Below are 20,930 nucleotides of genomic sequence, written 5' to 3'. Positions count from 1 at the left end.
ACAATGCACTGTGATGGCGCAGTGCATTGCTGGCTCATGATTGGCCAAGCATGCACTGTGACCCCGCATGCTTGGTCAATCGCAGCGCCAGCAGCGAGGAGAGCCATGATTGGCCACAGGCAGGATGCCTGTGGCCAATCATAGCTCAGGCTGTGTAGTGCACGCCCCACACTATATAAGGCCGCCAGCGCGGCGGCCTTGTGTAGTGTGTTGGCGTCTGAAGCAGTGGGTGTTCTGTGTACCTTCAACACAGTACACACCGATCGTTTTCGGCCGATTTTCGATCTTGCTGTTGTGTAGTGGTTATTGTCTGCGTGCCCTGACCGCAGTATACACCGCTATATTCACCTCACCTATATAGCTAGTGATCTATCTTTTATAATAGAGCTTGCAGTCAGTAGTGTTAGGAGATAGTGTGTGCTGTCTGTGTGCTCTGTACCCAGTACATACCGCTATATCCACCTACATAGCTGTTCTCTATTTGAGCCCACTTGCCATCTGCAGGAGTTATTGGAAGTTGTGTGTGCCTCCAGCACAGCACAGTATACATCTGTATATACCCCTTTATCTCTGGTGTTCTATAATAAAGGCATCTGCAGGAGTTAGTGGGTGTTCTGTGTACCTTCAACACAGTACACACCGATCGTTTTCGGACGATTTTCGATCTTGCTGTTGTGTAGTGGTTGTTGTCTGCGTGCCCTGACCGCAGTATACACCGCTATATTCACCTCACCTATATAGCTAGTGATCTATCTTTTATAATAGAGCTTGCAGTCAGTAGTGTTAGGAGATAGTGCGTGCTGTCTGCGTGCTCTGTACCCAGTACATACCGCTATATCCACCTACATAGCTGTTCTCTATTTGAGCCCACTTGCCATCTGCAGGAGTTATTGGAAGTTGTGTGTGCCTCCAGTACAGCACAGTATACATCTGTATATACCCCTTTATCTCTGGTGTTCTATAATAAAGGCATCTGCAGGAGTTAGTGTGTGTTGTGTGCCTCCAGCACAATATACACTACCCAACTGCTGTTTTACCCAACTCCCTTCAGGCCATTACCATGTCTGGAAGGCCAGCAAGGAGAGGCAGACAGCCACGAGCCGATAAAAGAGGACAAGCAGGCTCTGTGTCTAGAGACAACAGTGCTGGTCGTGGACGCGGTGCATTGTCATCAGCACGTGGCCATGGGACACGCTTGTCCTTCTTTTCGGCAGCTGGACATGTTGAACCGCAACATGCCAACGACTTGGTAGAGTGGATGACCAAGCCCTCTTCATCCTCCTCATCCTCTCTCACCCAGTCTCAGGGTACTAGCAAAGCAGCTGCCAACGCATCGTCTTCCCTCCTCTCAATGTCATCATCAGTGACTCCTTCCCTAGACCCACCACGTCCTTCTGAGGAGTCTCCGGAACTCTTTGAGCACAGTGTTGGGTACATGCTCCAGGAGGATGCCCAGTGTTTTGTGGGCTCTGATGATGACACTCAGCTAGAGGAAGGCAGTAGCGTGAGCGCAGAGAGAGGGGATGCTCAAGAAGGACAGCAATCTGGCAGTCATGTTCCACAAGCTGCAGCATACTGCCAGGTTTGCTACAGCGATGAAGAGGGAGGGGATGATGAGGGCACTGACTCCACGTGGGTGCCTGGAAGGAGAGAGGAGGAGGAGGAGGAGGCACATGTCCAATGAGGCAGGATGCCCTCCGGGGACCAGCTTAGGGGCAGCACACCGACTGAATCACACCGCAGAGCTCCGCCTGTGCAGAGCGCTGCCTCTGCGCGTTATTCTAAAAGTTCTTTGGTGTGGGCCTTTTTTGAGACGAGTGCATCAGATCGCACCGCTGCTATTTGCAACATATGTCTCAAGCGTATCTCATGTGGCCAAAACATCAGCCGCTTGGGCACCACATGCTTGACCAGACATATGTTGACCTGCCATGCAGCTCGTTGGCAAGCATACCTCAAAGACCCACACCAAAGAACAAAGCGGACCTCTCCTTGCTCCTCATCAGCTGGCATCTCCAACCCCACTAGACCTTCAGTCCTCTCTGAAACCTGCTCTGAGAGGAATGAAGGTGTAGAATTAGGTGTGTCACAGCCAAGTGCTTCCGGGAACTCTGCTAGCGGTACACCCACGTCCGATTATAGCAGGCAAATGTCCCTGCCCCAGCTGCTGGACCGGCGAAAGAAGTTCACTCCCAGCCATCCACAAGCCCAGCGGTTGAATGCTAGCTTGGCTAAATTGCTAGCACTTCAACTGCTGTCTTTTCAGTTGGTAGACTCGGCCCCCTTCCGTGAGTTTGTACAATGTGCGGTTCCTCAGTGGCAGGTCCCCAAACGCCACTTTTTCTCACGGAAGGCGATTCCGGCTCTCTACCGGCATGTGGAAGGCAATGTCCTTGCCTCGCTGGACAGGGCGGTCAGCGGTAAGGTGCATATTACCGCTGACTCATTGTCCAGCAAGCATGGACAGGGACGTTACCTGTCTTTCGTGGCCCATTGGGTCACTCTTCTGGCAGCTGGGAAGGATGCAGGACAAGGTGCAGTAGTGTTGGAGGTTGTTCCGCCACCACGCCTCCAAAATGCTACTATTGGTTGTGACACACCTCTCTCCTCCACCCCCTCCTCTTCTTCTTCCTCCATGGCCTCTTCCAGTGCTCTGTCCTCAGAACCAGCGGTGCTCCGTAGGCGTTCCAGGGGCTACGCAAGTACGCAGGCAAAACGATGCCATGCCGTGCTTGCGCTGGTTTGTTTGGGGGACAGGAGCCACACTGGGGCGGATGTTTTGTCAGCTCTGCAGGGGCAGGCCGAGAGGTGGTTGACGCCACACCAGCTTAAGCCAGGAATGGTGGTTTGCGACAATGGCACCAACCTCCTCTCCGCCCTCCGACAGGGACAACTGACCCATGTGCCCTGTGTAGCTCACGTCCTTAACCTGGTGGTGCAGCGGTTCTTGGGCAGGTACCCCGGCTTACAGGATGTCCTGAAGCAGGCCAGGAAAGTCTGTGTGCATTTCCGCCGATCATTTAATGCCTGTGCTCGGCTGGCTGAGCTCCAAAAGGAGTTGAACCTGCCCAAGAACCCCCTTATATGTGACATGCCCACCAGATGGAACTCAACATTGGCCATGCTGCAGTGGCTGCACACGCAGCAGAGGGCCATCAATGAGTACCTGTGTGACTACGGCACCAGGACAGGGTCAGGGGAGCTTGGTTTTTTCTCACCACGCCAGTGGGGCATGATCAGGGATGCATGCACTGTCCTGTCACCGTTTGAGGAGGCCACAAGGATGGTGAGCAGTGACAGTGCATTCATCAGTGACACTGTACCTCTTGTCCACCTCTTGGAGCATACACTGCGTGGAATAATGGACAGGGCACTTGAGGCAGAACAGAGGCAGGAAGAGGAGGACTTCCTTGCCTCTCAAGGCCCCCTTTATCCAGACAGTGTTCCTGCTGTGCCACCCATCACACAGGAAGAGGATGAGGAGGAGGAAGAGGAGGAGGAGGATGATTGTGTCAGCATGGAGGTGGAGGCTGGCACTCAGCATCAGCATCAGCAGCAGCAGCAGCAGTCTTGTAGGGATGATTTACAGTCCCAAGAAACACGTGGACTTGTACGTGGCTGGGAGGAGGTAGCTGCGGATCATGTTGTCCTTAGTGACCCAGAGGACTCCGGACCGAATGCCTCAGCTAACCTACGCTGCATGGCCTCCCTGATCCTGCAAAGCCTGCGGAAGGATCCTCGTATTCTTCGGATCAAGGAGAGGGACCATTACTGGCTGGCCACTCTCCTTGATCCACGGTACAAGGGTAAGGTTGCCGACCTTATCTTGCCATCGCAGAGGGAGCAGAGGATGAGACATCTCCGGGAGGCCTTGCAGAAAGGTCTGTGCAATGCGTTCCCAGAGACTGGGAGGTTACAAACTCCTGGTCCTGGACAACGTGTTGCTGAGGCATCGGTCAGAAGGAGCGGTGGAGAAGGTTGCCGTCTGACTGATGCTTTCAGACAATTTTTTAGTCCGCAGCCCCAAGGTATGATCGGTTCCAGCACCCATCGCCAGCGTCTGATTTACATGGTGCAGGAATACCTAGGGGCAAGGTCAGACTTGGACACCTTTCCCACCAAAAATCCTCTGGCTTACTGGGTCTCTAGGATGGATCACTGGCCAGAGCTTGCACAGTATGCAATTGAGCTACTGGCCTGTCCTGCATCCAGCGTTCTTTCGGAACGCACCTTCAGTGCTGCTGGTGGCTTTGTTACCGATCACAGGGTGCGCCTGTCCACCGAATCAGTTGATCGACTGACCTTCATCAAGATGAATCAGTCTTGGATCATCCACAGCTACCAAGCACCTGAAGCTGATGTAACAGAATATTTTTTTTGAAATATCACATCCCTTCAAGACTGCCTATGCTGATGCTGAGTGACTGTTATGTTGATTGTCTATCCTCTTCCTCCTCCACTGATATGTTGGAAGAACATTTCTGGTTCTGGTTGATGCCATCAGCCCAATTTTTCTGCCCCTGTTTAACAGGGGCGCTTAAGTACAATTTTTGATGCAATGCTTTGCAGCAGGGCTAATTCCTGCAATCAAACAAGAGTATATGGGAGAGGTTGCTGTGTGGTGGCACCAGCACCAGTGTCTAAGGCCCAATTTTTCTGCTCCTGTTTAACAGGGGGGTTTAATTACAATTTTTGATGCAATGCTTTGCAGCAGGGCTAATTCCTGCAATAAAACTAGAGTATATGGCAGAGGTTGCAGTGTGGTGGCACCAGCACCAGTGCCTAAGGCCCAATTTTTCTGCCCCTGTTTAACAGGGGCGTTTAAGTACAATTTTTGATGCAATGCTTTGCAGCAGGGCTAATTCCTGCAATAAAACTAGAGTATATGGCAGAGGTTGCCGTGTGGTGGCACCAGCAGCAGTGCCTAAGGCCAAATTTTTCTGCCCCTGTTTAACAGGGACATGTAATTACAATTCTTGATATAATATTTCACAGGAGGGCCCCTTCCTGTGCCCACCCAGAGTAACGGTGAGGACTTATAGTGTTGTGGCACCAGCACCACAACCACCAAAGGTAAATTTTTCTACCACTGTTCAACAATGGCATGTAATTACAATTCTTGATATAATCGTTCACAGCAGGGCCCTCCAGCGCCCACCAAGAGTCACTTTGAGGGCTTACAATGTTGTGGCAAAACCAACACCTTGTTCCGCCATTTCTGCAGAGCATATAGGGCAGGCCCCTACTTTCAAACATCCAATTTACAAACATCTCCTACTTGCAAACGGAAGGAGACAACAGCAAGTGAGATGAAAAAAGATGGACGACAAAACAAATTATACAGTGGTGATAACCCTTCCCTATGTTTTCCAAAAAGCTTAAAAATAGTTTTTTTGACTGGAGCTACACTTTAAAAATGTACCAGTTGAAAATTACAAACAGATTCAACTTAACACAGCAAACCTACACAGTCCCTGTCTTGTTTGCACCGCCTGTATACTGCTGTTCTGAGTATATAGGGCCTGGGGGCCACACGCATTTCCTTTTTTTAATATGGGTACGGGGTTCCCTTTAATATGCGTACAAGACCTAAAGGGGCTGGTAATGGGCAGGGAGGGCTACCCATGCCATTTTTCTCAATGATTTTCAACCATATTGCAGGAACCAGATATAACATTAAAACCGCAAGCAGTTTTAAATGGTGTTATTTCCGTTTAATGTCATTTTGTGCAGGGACTGTTCTAAACACGGGTAACACGTGGCACTTCACAGGCATACTACAGACTCCCCCCAGGCACCATATTTAAAGGAATATTTCACTTTTTTTTTTCACTTTAATCGTCATTAAAATCAGTGCTCCCGCCAAAACGGCCATTTTTAAAAACATTTTAGGCATTGACCCATGTCCCCTGGGGCAGGTCCCCAAACCCTTTTTAGGACAGTATCTTGCATATTAGCCGTTAAAATTAGCACTTTTCATTTCGAACATTCGAGTCCCATAGACTTCAATGGGGTTCTAACGTTCGTACGAATTTGGGGTCCGTTCGAAAGTTCTGGTGCGAACCGAACCGGGGGGTGTTCGGCTCATCCCTAGTCAGGACCCACCCACTGCTCAAGATAGAGAACCCATGAGGTCAGGAACCACCCACTGCAGAGGACAGAAGAGGACCCATCATGTCATGGACCCATAATGTCAGGTCATATAATTTCCTGAGGATAAAAGGGGACCCATGAGGTCAGGAGCTACCCACTGCTGATGACGGAAGAGAACCCACAAGGTCAGGTGCCACCTACTGTTGAGGGCAGAAGAGGACCCATCATGTCACAGACCCATCACATCAGGATCCACCCACTGCTGAGGACAGAAGATAACCCTATCATGTCACAGACCCATGATATCAGGACCCACCCACTGCTGAGGACAGAAGAGGACCCCCTGAGGTCAAAATCCACCCACTGCTGAGGAAAGAAGAGGACCCATGAGGTCAGGACCCACCCACTGCTGAGGACAGAAGAGGACCCATGAGGTCAGGACCCACCCACTAATGATGACAGAAAATTACCAATGCGGTCAGGACCCCACCCCCCCACCCACTGCTGATGACAGAAGAGAACCCACAAGGTCAGGTGCCACCCCTACTGTTGAGGGCAAAAGAGGACCCATCATGTCACAGACCCATCACATCAGGATCCACCCACTGCTGAGGACAGAAGAGGACCCTATTATGTCACAGACCCATGATGTCAGGACCCACCCACTGCTGAGGACAGAAGAGGACCCATAAGGTCAGGACCCCCCCCCCACTGCTGATGACAGAAGAGGAACTGTAATGTCACAGAGCCATGATGTCAGGGCTCATAAACCACCCACTGCAGAGGACAGAAGAGGACCCATTATGTCATGGACCTGTAATGTCAGTTTTTTTGTTATTAAAATTCACCTAATTTGTTTGATATCTGGATACATTGTTCTACATAGGGATGAGCCGAACACCCCCCGGTTCGGTTCGCACCAGAACTTTCGAATGGACCCCAAGTTCGAACGAACGTTAGAACCCAATTAAAGTCTATGGGACTCGAACGTTCGAAATGAAAAGTGCTAATTTTAACGGCTAATATGCAAGATACTGTCCTAAAAAGGGTTTGGGGACCTGACTCCTGCCTCAGGGGACATGGGTCAATGCAAAAAAAAGTTTTAAAAACGTCCGTTTTGGCGGGAGCACTGATTTTAATGACGATTAAAGTGAAAAAAAAAAAGTGAAATATTCTTTTAAATATCGTGCCTGGGGGGTGTCTGTAGTATGCCTGTGAAGTGCCACGTCTTTCCCGTGTTTAGAACAGTCTCTGCACAAAATGACATTAAACTGAAATAACACCATTTAAAGCTGCTTGCGGTTTTAATGTTATATCTGGTTCCTGCAATATGGAAAAATGGCATGGGTAGCCCTCCCTGCCCATTACCAGCCTATTTGGGTCTTGTACGCATATTAAGGGGAACCCTGTACCCATATTAAAAAAAAGGAAATGCGTGTGGCCCCCAGGCCCTATATACTCAGAACAGCAGTATACAGGCTCTCCTCGCTGCTGGCGCTGCGATTGGCCAAGCATGCGGGGTCACAGTGCATGCTTGGCCAATCATGAGCCAGCAATGCACTGCGCCATCGCACACGAATTTGATGCGAACGGACTAAAATGTTCGGATTTCGCCGAACGGACGAACAGCCAATGTTCGAGTCGAACGTACGTTCGACTCGAACACGAAGCTCATCCCTAGTTCTACAAACAGACAGAGAGAGGCTTTGTGATATCTACATCCTGTTTGCACACTGTGGTGAAAGGTGGTTTGATGGGTAAGTGTTCCAGTGGTTGGAATAAAATAATCTTACTGATTGCTGTCTGGACTTTCTCCAGGTTCCTCACAGATGCTTGAATGCTCTGAACATCTCTGGAAAGAGAACCTGTAATGATAACAATGGTGGCTTATCTCAGATTACTGTGGCTCTACACCCCAATACACCCACAGAACATTACACAAAACTTCATAGGTGCCTGATAATATACAGTCAACTGCTAATAAAATTATACAAATGTAGTCACAAAAAATTTAAAAGTACAGCGCACGAGAGCCACACCCAGCCTATTTACAGAATCCACAATGTATAGGCAATAAAAAATCACTTGTTTCACAGTATAACATTGGCTTTCCCACCCTAGAATAGATACCTCCTTTGTTGTAGGCACATTAGATGACTTCAAGATCCTAGATGACAGTAGCAGGGTGGATCTCATCCCTTATGCCGTGTCCTTGCCTTACCCAGGTAACACATATACTACAAGATGGTTTATTGGATGGTGAAAGGTTGTTATATGCAGCTACCGTATATATCCTTTGTCCTTCCTAAGGATCACACACTATTGTGGGACAATAGAAGAGGGCTAATAGGAGGGTATCCTTTTTTTATGTTAAAGGGATAATCCCTGAGACCCCGCCAAGTGTTTCACAGATCCAGAGGAAGTGGAATATATGGAACCCATAAAAATGCATATTGACATTACCATTGAGACCATTGTACACTCACCATTCCTCATCTGTGACATTTCCTCACCAACACTTTTATCTGAAGAGGAAATAGAAAACAATGTCAGATAAGGTTCTTTAATGTTGGAGAACTCACATCAGAAAATACAGTTTAAAAAAATGAATAAAGACATGGTCTCTAGATTGCACAGACGTGGTCTGGGTGTTGTCAATCTTCATAGTGGTCATTATAAGGCCCCATTGAATCCCATTTCATCGTTTTGGAATTATGAAGCTGACCTGTCACATATACTGCATATTTTGCATATTTGCATGGTAGGTGCACCATTCTACTAATTTGTCAGTGTAACCCCTCCAGGTATTTATGACATCTAATGCCGCGTACACACGATCAGATTATGTGGTGGACTTGGTCTGGCGGACCAGAGTCCGCCGGACAATCCACCCGTGTGTGGGCTCCGGCAGACTTTTGAAATGAACGGACTTGCCCACACATGGAATAATGTCTGTTCATTTTGAACGCGGCTCCAGGTAGATGGAACTAGCGAAGGAAGTCAATGTCGCCGCCTCCATCAGCGAGATTGACACCTCACAAGCCCCGCACCTAGTATGGATTTAAAGGGGAACCCCTAAGCCGAAAGAACGGCATGGGGGTCCCCCCAAAGTCCATAGCAGACCCTTATCCGAGCATGCAGCCCGACCGGTCAGGAAAGGGGGTGGGAACAAGCGAGCACCCCCCCTCCTGAGCCGTACCAGGCCACGTGCCCTCAACATGGGGGGGTGCTTTGGGGAAGGGGGGTCCTGCGGCCCCCCCACCCCAAAGCACCTTGTCCCCATGTTGATGAGGACAAGGGCCTCTTCCCGACAACCCTGGCAATTGGTTGTTGGGGTCTGCGGACAAGGGGCTTATCAGAATCTGGGAGCCCCCTTTAATAAGGGGGCCCCCAGATTCTGGCCCCCACCCAGTCCCGGAGGATGCTGGGACTGTGATATCATAAGGGATGGGGTCACCATGTGACATCAGCCGGTGACCCCACCCCTTGTCCCTATATAAGTCGCCGCACAACGCGTCACCAGCATTAAGTCCGGAGAGAGCGTTGTGTCAACATCTGAAGGAAGAAGAAGAAGCAGAAGGCGGCGGCGCGACAGCGACAGAAGACCGGGCCAACACTAGTTAAAGAGCTGGAAGAAGAAAGCGGAGGCCCGACAAGAAGAAATGAAGAGCGGGACAAGACCCCCGAAGAGCGGGACAAGACCCTGAAGTCAGAAGAAGACCCCCGGACGGCTGCGACGAAGGAGAAAGCCGTGCTCCTCTGCTAGTAAAAGAGCTAGCAGAAGATAGCGGAGGAGTCTGGCGAGAAGACCCCAGAAGATGGAAGAAGAGAAGACCCCCGAGCGGCTCAGGAGGGGGAGCTCGCTCATCCCCACCCCCTTTCCTGACCGGCCGGGCTGCGTGCTCGGATAAGGGTCTGCTATGGACTTTGGGGGGACCCCCACAGAGTTTTTTCAGCGTAGGGGTTCCTCTTTAAATCCATACCAGGCGACAGGGCTTGTGAGGTGTCAATCTCGCCGATGGAGGCAGCGACATTGACTTCCTTCACTAGTTCTGTCTACCTGGAGCCGCGTTCAAAATTAACGGACTTTACTCCGTGTGTGGGCAAGTCCGTTCATTTCAAGTCCGGCAGGTTTTCCGCTGGAAAAGTCCGGTCGTGTGTGGGCAGGTCCACTCGGAAAGTCCGGCGGACCTCCGTTGCAAAGTCCGGCGGGTTGTCCGCCGGATAGTCCGATCGTGTGTACGAGGCATAACAGATAACACAATACCTCCCCTGATAATGCCCTCATCAGCTTCAGAAGGACAGAGCCCACTTTGTTCAGACATCATCCAGGGTCACCATTAGGGATGAGCTTCGAGTTCGAGTCAAACTTAAGTTCGACTCAAACATCGGCTGTTCGAACGTTCGTCGAAGATTGAAGATTATGGGCTGTTCCCACCAAATTCGAGTGGCGCGTCACGGCCCATAATGCACTGCATCATTGCAGTGGTTTGCTGGCTGATGATTGGCCAAGCATGCACTATGACCCCCATAAGCAAATAGAGCCATAATTGGCCAAAGGCAGGGTGCCTTTGGCCAATTATGGCTCAGGGGATTAAGTACACGCCCCACACTATATAAGGCCACCGGCACGTCGACCCTTTGTAGTGTGTTGCTGGCATTCTAGAGAGGTAGAGAGAGAGAGAGTGTCATTTCATTTACTTTGAGCAGGCAGTTTATTCAGTTAGGTAGATCTCACTGCAGACCGTTCCTGCTGTACTGTTTCTAATCTACTTCAGGCAGACATTTGATCCAGTTTAGCTAGATCTCACTGCAGACTGTTCATGCCGTACTGTTTCTAATTTACTTCAGGCAGTTGATCCAGTTTCGCTAGATCTCACTGCAGACTGTTCCTGCTGTACTATTTGTAATCTACTTCAGGCAGGCAGTTGATCCAGCTTAGATCTCACTGCAGACTGTTCATTTTGTTCTGTTCCTAATATACTACAGGCAGGCAGTTAATTCAGTTAGCTGCAGTATATTAAGTACTGTATCCTGTGCAGGTATAGCTCGCTGCAGACCGTTCCTGTGGTTTTGTTCCTAATATACTACAGGTAGGCAGTTCATTCAGTTAGCTGCAGTATATTCAGTACTGTATCCTGTGCAGCTAGATCTCACTGCAGACTGTTCCTGTTCTCTTCCTAATATACTACAGGCAGGCAGTTCATTCAGTTAGCTGCAGTATATTCAGTACTGTAGTCTGTGCAGCTAGATAGATGGGATCTCACTGCAGACCGTTCCTGTTGTTCTGTTCCTAATATAATACAGGAAGGCAGTTGATTCAGTTAGCTGCAGCATATATTGAGTACTGTATCCTGTGCAGCTAGATCTCACTACTGCAGACCAGTTCTGTTGTTCTGTTCCTAATATACTACAGGCAGGCAGTTGATTCAATTAGCTGCAGTATATTCAGTACTGTATTCTGTGCAGCTAGATCTCACTGCAGACAGTTCCTGTTGTTCTGTTCCTAATAGGGATGACTCGAACACCCCCCGGTTCGGTTCGCACCAGAACTTTCGAACGGACCACAAATTCTTGCGAACTTTAGAACCCCATTGAAGTCTATGGGACTCGAACGTTCAAAATAAAAAGTGCTAATTTTAATGGCTAATATGCAAGATATTGTCCTAAAAAGGGTTTGGGGACCTGGCTCCTGCCCCAGGGGACATGGGTCAATGCCTAAAATGTTTTGAAAAATGGCAGTTTTTTCGGGAGCACTGATTTTAATGACGATTAAAGTGAAAAAAAAAGTGAAATATTCCTTTAAATATCGTGCCTGGGGGGTGTCTATAGTATGCCTGTGAAGTGCCACGTGTTTCCCGTGTTTAGAACATTCCCTGCACAAAATGACATTTAACGGAAAAAAAGGCATTTAAAACTGCTTGCAGTTTTAATGTAATATCTGGTTCCCGCAATATGGGTGAAAATCATTGAGAAAAATGGCATGGGTAGCCCCCCCTGCCCATTACCAGACCCTTTGGGTCTTGTACGGATATTAAGGGGAACCCCGTACCCATATTAAAAAAAGGAAAGACGTGGGGCTCAGGGGCGTCTGGAGGGGGTGGCTGGGGGGGCTGCAGCCCCGAATGTGTCCCCCTATAGCCCCGAGTGTCAGCTCTGCAGGGTAGGTGAGAGCGCCGGGACCAATCTGATCCCGAGCGCCTCCGAGCGTGGCCGAGTGCGGCCGAGTGCGGCCTGAGTGCCAGAGCAGGTCCCGCCTTCTGGAGCCTGCACGTCTATAATGGACGTCCCACTGGTCCAAATAGGGACAGTGGGACGTGTGACGTCCATCATAGGCGCTGTTGGCTCCAGAAGGCGGTAATAACAAAGAGGCTGCCACGCCACATCCCCACTTGGCGCTCGGGCAAGCCGCTCTCCTCTCCTCCTCGGATCCTCCTCTGAGGACTGGCTGCTATGACACCACGGCTCAGTAAGGTCAGTGTATGATGTTAATGTCAGTGTAGGTAGGTCAGTGTATGTAAATGTCAGTGTAGGTAAGTCAGTGTGTGTTAATGTCAGTGTAGGTAGGTCACTGTAAGTAGGTCAGTGTATGTAAATGTCAGTGTAGGTAGGTCAGTGTGTGTTAATGTCAGTATAGGTAGGTCAGTGTATGTAAATGTCAGTGTGTGTTAATGTCAGTGTAGGTAGGTCAGTGTGTGTTAATGTCAGTGTAGGTAGGTCAGTGTATGTAAATGTCAGTGTAGGTAGATCGATCAGTGTAGGTAGGTCACTACCGTTAGTTTATGTATATGTCCAGTGTATGTAGATCAGGCAGGTGAGTGTAGGTAGGTCAGATAGGTAGGTCACTGCCGTCAGTGTAGGTAGGTTAGTGTATGTAAGTCACTACTGTCAGTGTCACGGCCCAGCCAAAAAAAACCTGCATCCCATACAACACCCGACCCCCCCCCCCCCCCGTTTCCGCTTGGACTCTGGGCTGAAGCCCCTGGTCCTTTTGCAACCTAGCAACTCCCCTGGTGGGGCCCCCAGGCCCTATATACTCAGAGCAGCAGTATACAGGCGATGCAAACAAGACAGGGACCGTGTAGGTTTGTTGTGTTAAGTAGAATCTGTTTGTCATTTTGAACTGGTACATTTTTAAAGTGTATCTCCAGTCAAAAAATCTATTTTTAAGATTTTTGGAAAACATAGGGAAGGGTTATCACCCCTGTATAATTTGTTTTGCCGTCCATCTTTTTTCATCTCAATTCCTGTTGTCTCCTTCCGTTTGCAAGTAGGAGACGTTTGTAAGTTGGATGTTTGAAAGTAGGGGCCTGCCCTAAATGCTCTGCAGAAATGGCGGAACAAGGTGTTGGTGTTGCCATAACATTGTAAGCCCTCAAAGTGACTCTTGGTGGGCGCTGGAGCGGCCCGCTGTGAACGATTATATCAAGAATTGTAATTACATGCCATTGTTGAACAGTGGTAGAAAAATTGGTTGTGGTGCTGGTGCTACAACACTATAAGTCCTCACAGTTACTCTCGGTGGGCACAGGAAAGGGCCCTGTTGTGAAATATTATATCAAGAATTGTAATTACATGCCCCTGTTAAAGAGGGGCTGAAAAATTGGGCCTTAGGCACTGGTGCTGGTGCCACGACACTGCAACCTCTCCCATATACTCTAGTTGTAGTGCAGGAATGAGCCCTGCTGCAAAGCATTGCATCAAAAATTGTAATTACATGCCCCTGTTAAACAGGGGCTGAAAAATTGGGCCTTAGGCGCTGGTGCCACGACACTGCAACCTCTCCCATATACTCTAGTTGTAGTGCAGGAATGAGCCCTGCTGCAAAGCATTGCATCAAAAATTGTAATTACATGCCCCTGTTAAACAGGGGCTGAAAAATTGGGCTGGTGGAACTGGTGCTGGTGCCACGACACTGCAACCTCTCCCATATACTCTAGTAGTAGTGCAGGAATGAGCCCTGCTGCAAAGCATTGCTTCAAAAATTGTAATTAAACGCCCCTGTTAAACAGGGGCTGAAAAATTGGGCCTTAGGCACTGGTACTGGTGCCACCACACTGCAACCTCTCCCATATACTCTAGTTGGAGTGCAGGAATGAGCCCTGCTGCAAAGCATTGCTTCAAAAATTGTAATTAAACACCCCTGTTAAACAGGGGCAGAAAAATTGGGCTGGCGGCATCACCCAGAACCAAAAATGTTCTTCCAAGATATCAGCGGAGGAGGAAGAGGATAGACAATCAACATAACAGGACAGTCACTCAGCATCAGCATAGGCATTCTTGAAGGGATGTGATATTTCAAAAAAATATATATTTGGTTACATCAGCTTCAGGTGCTTGGCAGCTGTAGGTGATCCAAGACTGTATCGTCTTTATGAAGGTCAGTCGATCAACCGAGTTGGTGGACAGGCGCACCCTGTGATCGGTAACAAATCCACCAGCAGCACTGAAGGTGCGTTCCGAAAAAACGCTGGATGCAGAACAGGCCAGTAGCTCAATTGCATACTGTACAAGCTCTGGCCAGTGATCCATCCTCAAGACCCAGTAAGCCAGAGGATTTTTGGTGGGAAAGGTGTCCAAGCCTGACCTTACCCCTAGTTATTCCTGCACCATGTAAATCAGACACTGGCAATGGTTGCTGGAACCAATCATACCTTGGGGCTGCGGACTAAAAAAAGTCTGAACGCATCGGTCAGGTGGCCACCTTCTCCACCGCACCTTCTGACCGATGCCTCAGCAACACGTTGTCCAGGACCAGGAGTTTGTAACCTCCCAGTCTCTGGGAGACTGGCACAGACCTTTTTGCAAGGCCTCCCGGAGATGTCTCATCCTCTGCTCCCTCTGCAACGGCAAGATAAGGTCGGCAACCTTACCCTTGTACCGTGGATCAAGGAGAGTGGCCAGCCAGTAATGGTCCCTCTCCTTGATCCGAAGAATACAAGGATCCTTCCACAGGCTTTGCAGGATCAGGGAGGCCATGCAGCGTAGGTTAGCTGAGGCATATGGTCCGGAGTCCTCTGGGTCACTAAGGACAACATGATCCGCAGCTACCTCCTCCCAGCCACGTACAAGTTCACAGGTTTTTTGGGACTGTAAATCATCCCTACAAGACTGCTGCTGCTGCTGATGCTGAGTGCCAGCCGCCTCCTCCTCCTCTTCCTGTGTGATGGGTGGGACAGCAGGAACACTGTCTGGATAAAGGGGGCCTTGAGAGGCAAGGAAGTCCTCCTCTTCCTGCCTCTGTTCTGCCTCAAGTGCCCTGTCCATTATTCCACACAGCGTATGCTCCAAGAGGTGGACAAGAGGTACAGTGTCACTGATGCATGCACTGTCACTGCTCACCATCCTTGTGGCCTCCTCAAACGGTGACAGGACAGTGCATGCATCCCTGATAATGCCCCACTGGCGTGGTGAGAAAAAATCGAGCTCCCCTGACCCTGTCCTGGTGTCGTAGTCTCACAGGTACTCATTGATGGCCCTCTGCTGCGTGTGCAGCCGCTGCAGCATGGCCAACGTTGAGTTCCACCTGGTGGGCATGTAACATATAAGGCAGTTCTTGGGCAGGTTAAACTCCTTTTGGAGCTCTGCCAGCCGAACACTGGCTTTAAATGATCGTCGGAAATGCACACAGACTTTCCTGGCCTGATTCAAGACATCCTGTAAGCCTGGGTACCTGCCCAAGAACCGCTGCACCACCAGGTTAAGGATGTGAGCCACACAGGGCACATGGGTCAGTTGTCCCTGTCGGAGGGCGGAGAGGAGGTTGGTGCCATTGTCGCAAACCACCAATCCTGGCTTAAGCTGGCGTGGCGTCAACCACCTCTCGGCCTGCCCCTGCAGAGCTGACAAAATATCTGCCCCAGTGTTGCTCCTGTCCCCCAAACAAACCAGTGCAAGCACGGCATGGCATCGTTTTGCCTGCGTACTTGCGTAGCCCCTTGAAGGCCTATGGAGCACCGCTGGTTCTGAAGACAGAGCACTGGAAGAGGCCATGGAGGAAGAAGAAGAGGAGGGGGTGGAGGAGAGAGGTGTGTCACAACCAGTAGTAGCATTTTGGAGGCGTGGTGGCAGAACCACCTCCAAACACTATTGCACCTTGTCCTGCATCCTTCCCAGCTGCCAGAAGAGTGACCCAATGGGCCATGAAAGACAGGTAATATCCCACCCTGTCCAGCGAGGCAAGGACATTGCCTTCCACATGCCGGTAGAGAGCCGGAATCGCCTTCCGTGAGAAAAAGTGGAGTTTGGGGACCTGCCACTGAGGAACCGCACATTGTACAAACTCATGGAAGGTGGCCGAGTCTACCAACTGAAAAGGCAGCAGTTAAAGTGGTAGCAATTTAGCCAAGCTAGCATTCAACCGCTGGGCATGTGGATGGCTGGGAGTGAACTTCTTTCGACGGTCCAGCAGCTGGGGCAGGGAAATTTGCCTGCTATAATCGGACGTGGGTGTACTGCTAGCAGAGTGCCCGGAAGCACTTGGCTGTGACACACCTAATTCTACACCTTCATTCCTCTCAGTGCAGGTTTCAGAGAGGACTGAAGGTCTAGTGGGGTTGGAGATCCCAGCTGATGAGGAGCAAGGAGAGGTCCGCTTTGTTCTTTGGTGTGGGTCTTTGAGGTATGCTTGCCAATGAGCTGCATGGCAGGTCAACATATGTCTGGCCAAGCAGCAAGTGGTGCCCAAGCGGCTGATGTTTTGGCCACGCGAGATATGCTTGAGACATATGTTGCAAATAGCAGCACGCGATCTGATGCACTCATCTCAAAAAAGGCCCACACTAAAGAACTTTTAGAACAACGCGCAGAGGCAGCGCCCTGCACAGGCGGAGCTCTGCGGTGTGATTCAGTCGGTGTGCTGCCCCTAAGCCGGCCCCCGGAGGGCATCCTGCCTCGTTGGAGATGTGCCTCCTCCTCTCTCCTATCAGGCACCCACGTGGAGTCAGTGCCCTCATCATCCCCTCCCTCTTCATCGCTGAAGCAAACCTGGCAGTATTCTGCAGCTTGTGGAACATGACTGCCAGATTGCTGTCCTTCTTGAGCATCCCCTCTCTCTGCGCTCACTCTACTGCCTTCCTCTAGCTGAGTATCATTATCAGAGCCTACAAAACACTGGGCATCCTCCTGGAGCATGTACCCAACACTGTGCTCAAAGAGTTCAGGGGACTCCTCAGGAGGATGTGGTGGGTCTAGGGAAGGAGTCACTGATGATGACATTGAGACAAGGGAAGAGGATGCATTGGCAGCTGCTTTGCTAGTACCCTGAGCCTGGGCGAGAGAGGATGAGGAGGATGAAGAGGGCTTGGTCATCCACTCTACCAAGTCTTCGGCATGATGCGGCTCAACAAGTCCAGCTGCCGAAAATAAGGACAAGCGTGTCCCATGGCCACGTGCTGATGACGATGCACCGCGTCCACGACCAGCACTGTTGTCTCTAGACACAGAGCCTGCTTGTCCTCTTTTATCGGCTCGTGGCTGTCTTCCTCTCCTTGTTGGCCTTCCAGACATGGTAATGGCCTGAAGGGAGATGGGAAAACAGCAATTGGGTTGTGTATATTGTGCTGGAGGCACACAACACCCACTAACTCCTGCAGATGCCTTTATTATAGAACAACAGGAATTAAAGGGTAGATACCGGTGTATACTGTGCTGTGCTGGAGGCACACAACACCAACTAACTCCTGCAGATGGCAGATGGCTCAATTAGAGAAGAGCAAAATTGGTGGATAATGGTGTATACTGCGCTCAGGGCACACAGACAACACCCACAAACTCCTGCAGCTGGCTGAAAGCTCAATTACAGAAGAGCAATATAGCTATATAGGTGGATAATGGTGTATACTGCGCTCAGGGCACACAGACAACACCCACAAACTCCTGCAGCTGGCTGAAAGCTCAATTACAGAAGAGCAATATAGCTATATAGGTGGATAATGGTGTATACTGTGCTCAGGGCACACAGACAACACCCACAAACTCCTGAAGCTGGCTGAAAGCTCAATTACAGAAGAGCAAGAATGCTAAATCGGTGGATAATGGTGTATACTGCGCTCAGGGCACACAGACAACACCAACAAACTCCTGCAGATGGGTGAAAGCTCAATTACAGAAGAGCAAGAACACTAAATCGGTGGATAACGGATGGTGTATACTGCGTTGAAGGTACACAGAGAACACCCACTAACTCCTACAGACGCCCACACACTACACAAGGCTGCCGCGCTGGCGGCCTTATATAGTGTGGGGCGTGTACTGCACAGCCTGAGCTATGATTGGCCACAGGGATCCTGCCTGTGGCCAATCATGGCTCTCCTCGCTGCCGGCGCTGTGATTGGCCAAGCATGCGGGGTCACAGTGCATTCTTGACCAATCATGAGCCAGCAATGCACTGCGGTGGCGCAGTGCATTGTGGGCCGTGAGCGCCACACAAATTTGGCGCGAACGGCCCACAGAGTTCTGGCTTCGCCGAACGGGCCAACAGCCGGTGTTCGAGTCGAATATGCGTTCGACTCGAACACGAAGCTCATCCCTAGTTCCTAATACAATACAAGAAGGCAGTTGATTCAGTTAGCTGCAGCATATATTGAGTACTGTATCCTGTGCAGCTAGATCTCACTACTGCAGACCATTCCTGTTGTTCTGTTCCCAATATACTACAGGCAGGCAGTTGATTCAGTTAGCTGCAGTATATTCATTACTGTATCCTGTGCAGCTAGATCTCACTTCAGACTGTTCCTGTTGTCCTGTTCCTAATATACTACAGGCAGTTGATTCAGTTAGCTGCAGTATATTCAGAATCAGTATATATGTGTATATATATGTGTATATATATATATATATATATATATATATATATATATATGTGTAGCGGGGTCTCTTTAAGGACTATAAAACTACTGTTCCCAGAACCCCGCTGGTTCCCAGGATGTTTTGAGTTATGTCTCAAAGACTCATGGGGGAGGATATATAAGGAGGGGGAGAGGCCTAGTTCTTCCTCTTTGGACACCCCCCTCTCTTCAAGCAAGAGGAGATCTGTGCTGAACTGCTGAGGCACAAGGCCTGAAGCCTGGGCCTTGTGCTCTTTTCCAAAGAGCTCTCTGCCAGCCTAGTTGCACCTGAGAGACATTTTCTCATTCCTTGCTGCAGTACACCAGAAGGATTGAAGACTCGGAGGTCGGTGGATTCCTGTTCCTAGACGAAAAGGCAGAGAAACCGGACTTGGACTTGTCCGGGTGGTGAGAGCTGTTTAAAGACAGATGCTTTATCTTTATTATTCGTTTGGATTACAAAGTTGTGCTTGAGTTACCCACGCACGCACACACACATATTTAGAGTATAAGTGATTTAATGTGTATTGCTAGATACTAACTGTGCCAGAGTGGGTAGTGCAGATTGCCGGGGGGTTGGCGGAGCTGTGCTCAGGACCCAAACCAAACTTGCGGCCCTCTTAAGTGAGGGTATCGCTATACGTGGGGGCTCGTAAATCCGGGATTTCTGAGACAGCGGTGAACACGCCAGAGGTACCGGCATGGACCCACAGGGAGTCAGAGCGTGGTGTGAAGCGGCTAAGGCCGACCCAAGTCATTCAGTGGTCATTAGCCTCCCAGGGGAGAAATGGTCGACTGAGACCGTAGAGGAGTTAATGAAGTCAGTGTCCCCAGACCATGAACCATGGGTGATGGAGATAAAATCAGACCCAGACATCTCATATCAGTATGCGCTAGTGGAATACTGGGATGGGATGCCGGAGGCTTGCAAGCGCAACCGTGTACGGACACAAGACAACAGATCCTTTAGGTTGGCGCACGCAATAAAGGAGGAGCCTTCGCCAACGGGATCACCGCAGGCTGCGGCCCGTACCACACCCGAGAGTCTCAGATCAGCACCGGCCACCCTTAGCGCAGAACTGTGTGCTGTCCTGGGGGAGATTGTGGCCCAGTGCAAGAAGGATCCCACAGATTACCCGATGTCGGGGTACAGAAAACTCCGGATGTTTTCAGGGAGGAAACCTGTACCTTCGGAAGAAGAGGGATTTGAAGAGTGGTTAGATAGCGCAAGTCAGGCACTAGAGGAATGGGAAGTTCCAGAGCGCATAAAGAAGCAGAGGATTGTGGAAAGTCTAAAGGGGCCTGCTCTAGAGGCCGTACGCAACCTGAAGATGAGCAGGACAGACTGTAATGCACAGGAGTACCTAGATGTACTACAGACTGTGTTTGGTGGGAAAGAGAAAATCTCTGAGCTTGCTTATCAGTTAGAGCATTGCTACCAGAAGAAAGGTGAAAAACTATCAGACTACATGGGACGTTTAGATAAAATCCTGCATAGGATGATCCTAAAGAAGGGGATCAGCCCAGGAAAAGTAGATGAGGCCCGTGCTCAACAGGTACTGAGGGGAGCTCAACCCATGGATCCTATTGCATGGACACTGCGTGCCCGACTGGATGGGAAGAATCTGGAGTACACTGACCTCATCCGAATGATCAGAGAGGAAGAGGCCCTACTGGAAGAGAAAAGGGAAGAACATCTCACCGAGCCCGTCAACCAACCGGTAGCAATAGTTACACCGGCCATGACTCCCGCTAGAGATAAGGAGCTGGACACTTTGAAGTTACAGATGTCCCAGGTGATGGAGATGTTGACTGCTATGATGGCGAAAGGTCAAGGGGGAGCCGAGAAACCAAGTCCTAGGAGGGAGTTGTTTCCAGATACACCAACACCAAGCCCCACTCGAGACCGAGAAGAGATGCTATGCTACAACTGCGGGGGCAGTGGCCACTTCGCCAGTAGATGTTCCAGTCCCAAGAAGAAGAAGATAGATAACCGCCAGCCGGCGGGAA

At 50.0% G+C, this 20,930-nt stretch overlaps 1 protein-coding gene across 3 annotated transcripts in view; it reads right to left on the bottom strand.

The window, feature by feature from the left end:
- LOC143961742 (asialoglycoprotein receptor 2-like) overlaps window positions 1–20,930 on the bottom strand; it is a 99,875-nt gene that overhangs the window by 22,967 nt on the left and 55,978 nt on the right. For all 3 annotated transcript variants that reach the window (XM_077471081.1, XM_077471083.1, XM_077471082.1), the window contains 2 exons: window positions 8,580–8,618; window positions 7,887–7,958 (listed from right to left, as the gene is read on the bottom strand). In XM_077471081.1, coding sequence (XP_077327207.1) covers window positions 7,887–7,958; window positions 8,580–8,618 — 111 coding nt within the window. The remainder of the gene's footprint in view (window positions 1–7,886; window positions 7,959–8,579; window positions 8,619–20,930) is intronic.

Source organism: Lithobates pipiens, unplaced genomic scaffold, assembly GCF_037356315.1.
Source record: "Lithobates pipiens isolate NorthernLeopardFrog02 unplaced genomic scaffold, aLitPip1_a1.2 Scaffold_8, whole genome shotgun sequence".
NCBI lineage: Eukaryota > Metazoa > Chordata > Amphibia > Anura > Ranidae > Lithobates > Lithobates pipiens.
Note: the sequence above shows the minus strand (reverse complement) of the source record. Positions and strands in the feature narration are given on the sequence as shown.